The 2,769-nt window shown below is 39.8% G+C and overlaps 1 protein-coding gene across 1 annotated transcript; it reads left to right on the forward strand.

The window, feature by feature from the left end:
- Window positions 1–465: 465 nt before the first annotated feature.
- Window positions 466–2,523, forward strand: LOC132565485 (uncharacterized). Its single transcript, XM_060230140.1, has one exon. It carries the CDS (start codon window positions 466–468, stop codon window positions 2,521–2,523), a length of 2,058 nt encoding a protein of 685 aa, XP_060086123.1.
- Window positions 2,524–2,769: the final 246 nt, after the last annotated feature.

The following is a 2,769-nucleotide window of genomic DNA, read 5'->3' on the forward strand; positions in this document are numbered from 1 at the left end:
TAACGGTGTTCTAATTAGTTAATCCTATTCAAAATGAAATAGAACATCTTCTATGTGAAATGTGCTGATTTTTTGTAAGTGCGGACTACATTTGCGGCACTATCCATGTTGTTTTAAAGTGAAGAGGCTGTGTGGCTAACGCCTCGGTTAACCATCTAGGTGATGGAATGGATTTTCCAAACAATATCGTAACAGTTTCGGTGAAGGAATGGATTTCCCAGACAATATTATACTAGTTTAGGTGAAGGAATGGATTTTCCAGACAATTTTATAATAATTTAGGAAAAGAAATTGATTTTCCAGACAATATTATAATAATTTAGGAGAAGAAATTGATTTTCCAGACAATATTATAATAGCTTAGGCAATAGAATGGCTAAGATAAAACTCACACATACAGGTAGTTTTTAACATGTTGGTATTTTCGTCATGTTGTTCGTTACAGATTGGTAATTTAAAGAAACAATGATTGAACCCAAAGACAGTGAGCGGATATCCCTGCTTCTATCGAAATATATTGAGGCTTTTTACACTGGGACACCGGAGGAGGTTTATATAAGGCAGAGGAAGGAAGTCTTAACTGAACAATTAGAAATAGAAGACACTAGTCCTCTTTTTATCATTAAAACCGGAAGTCGGTCAGAAGGTCTTCATATGAAGGGATCTGATATAGACAACATGATGGTGGACGGGACAGTGTCAGTTATGTACTCTGATCAGTGTATTCTGCCGAACATGGCCGAAAATACTATTTTGTACATAAGAGAAGGAGATTGTCGCCCGGGTTATGTCAATTTAGAGCTAGGAAAGATGGGACGAAAATACACTGAGATTTTCGTCAGTTCACTTGTTAGAGTTGAAAATTCAATATTTCTCTCCAGCGACATATACAGGGAGGAATTAGGACGTCACTATAGTACAATATGGGGAATTCGAATGGAATGCAATGGTCCAAGCAGTGCAATGAAGGCAAGTGCGCCTGGAACATCGACGATGACTGACACAGATTCAGTTTTTTGCTTTTCATGTAACAACTGGCCAAAGGCAGCTAGAGAATGGATCACACGCCCACGTCTACACGGATGGCCGTGTCAAACATTGATAGACAAGATTGTTCAGAATGGATGTCATCTTGTTCCAGTTGGAGATAAATGTTCTGAAAACACCTTGTTACAATGGAGAATCTCTTTCGCAACTGCAGAAAGATCTTTAGTTCATTCCTTTAGTCATATCCAGTTCAAGCTGTATTCTTTGTTGAAGTATTTTTTAAAACAAATTAAATACACACTGAATGAAACCGTCGGTGATGATGACATCCTGTGCTCCTACTTCTTAAAAACTATTCTTTTTCACGCAATCGAGAAAACGTCTCAACGATTTTGGCAAGAGAAAAACTTGCTTTACTGCTTTTGGTTTTGTTTCAATATTCTGATCGCTTGGGTCAAGGCAGGATTCTGTCCCAATTACTTCATTCCTGTCAACAACTTGTTCCAAAGAAAAATACATGGGCAGCGTCAACAAATATTGCTGAACCTTTTAAAACAATACAGTCAGATGAAATGGATGTGTTTGTCAGTAGGTAGTTACTTCAAGCCAATATGGCAGAGTATTTCTGACTCAAAGGTGCAAACTCGTCTTGATCACTTGAAACCTGTATGGGCAATTGTTTTGGAACATGATTTAGAAATAGCTCGTACTTTGCCTATTAGCTTATTGACCGAACACGGCACGTCGAAATCTTTTATGGCAGCAATGCAGTCATTATCAACATCAGTGACAGAATTTGACGAAATTTACACGCACTTTTGGGCTTTCAAACGCCTTCCAATGCCTACAAATGAAATGATTCACACAGTGATTGCTCAAAACAAGCTAAAGTACAAGAGATTGAGGAAATGTAAACACTTGATGATTCCCAACGCGGTTATGGGTACGGAACTGTTGTATTTGGCAACTCTCCATTTCCTGATGGGAGCTTTCAGCAAATCACTAGGAATGAGCAAAGAAGTGATGCAACTGGCATCATATTTTCAGTCAGATCTCTCCTTACATCTACTAGCATTTTACACGCAGGAATGTTTTCGCTCAAGACACGCCTATGAAAGACTACAGAAAGTATACACAGGGTTGCTGAGGTTTCATCGCAGTATGATACATCTTCCTCATTTTAGTCCAGAGTTTCTCGGAAAATTTAAAATGATATTTATCCCACCACTTCCATATGCCTTGTTCCTAAGCTTCCTATGCTGCCATGAGCTCGGAGACACCAGAGGACGTGACGCAGCGTTAAGCAATCTTAAAAAGGTCCAACGTGATAAAACCTGTGGAGGACAAATCTACTGGATGGTTCACACTCTCCTTGGTATCTGTTTCCACACTCTCGGTAACTTTCCGGAGGCAATAAATGCATACTGGGAGTCAGCGCGATCCCAGAATAGTGTTATTGAAAGTAATCCTGCAATTTACAGGATAGCTGTGGTGTATCTATGTATGTATGTCTCACAGAGGCCTGACAGAAGTTAGCTGTGGTGTATGTATGTATGTATATACGTATATGTCTCACATAGGCCTGACAGAGGGAAGCTGTGGCGTATCTATGCATGTATGTCTCAAAGATGCCTGACGGAGAACAGCTGTGGCGTACCTATGTATGTATGTATATCTCAAAGAGGCCTGAGGACAGCTGTGATATCTCTACGTATGGACGTCTGAAAGAGGACAGCTGTGGTGTATCTATGCACGGACGTCTCGCGATCGCCATCTTGGTTG

Source organism: Ylistrum balloti, unplaced genomic scaffold, assembly GCF_031769215.1.
Source record: "Ylistrum balloti isolate Yb309-2 unplaced genomic scaffold, AGI_CSIRO_Ybal_v1 Utg369576, whole genome shotgun sequence".
NCBI lineage: Eukaryota > Metazoa > Mollusca > Bivalvia > Pectinida > Pectinidae > Ylistrum > Ylistrum balloti.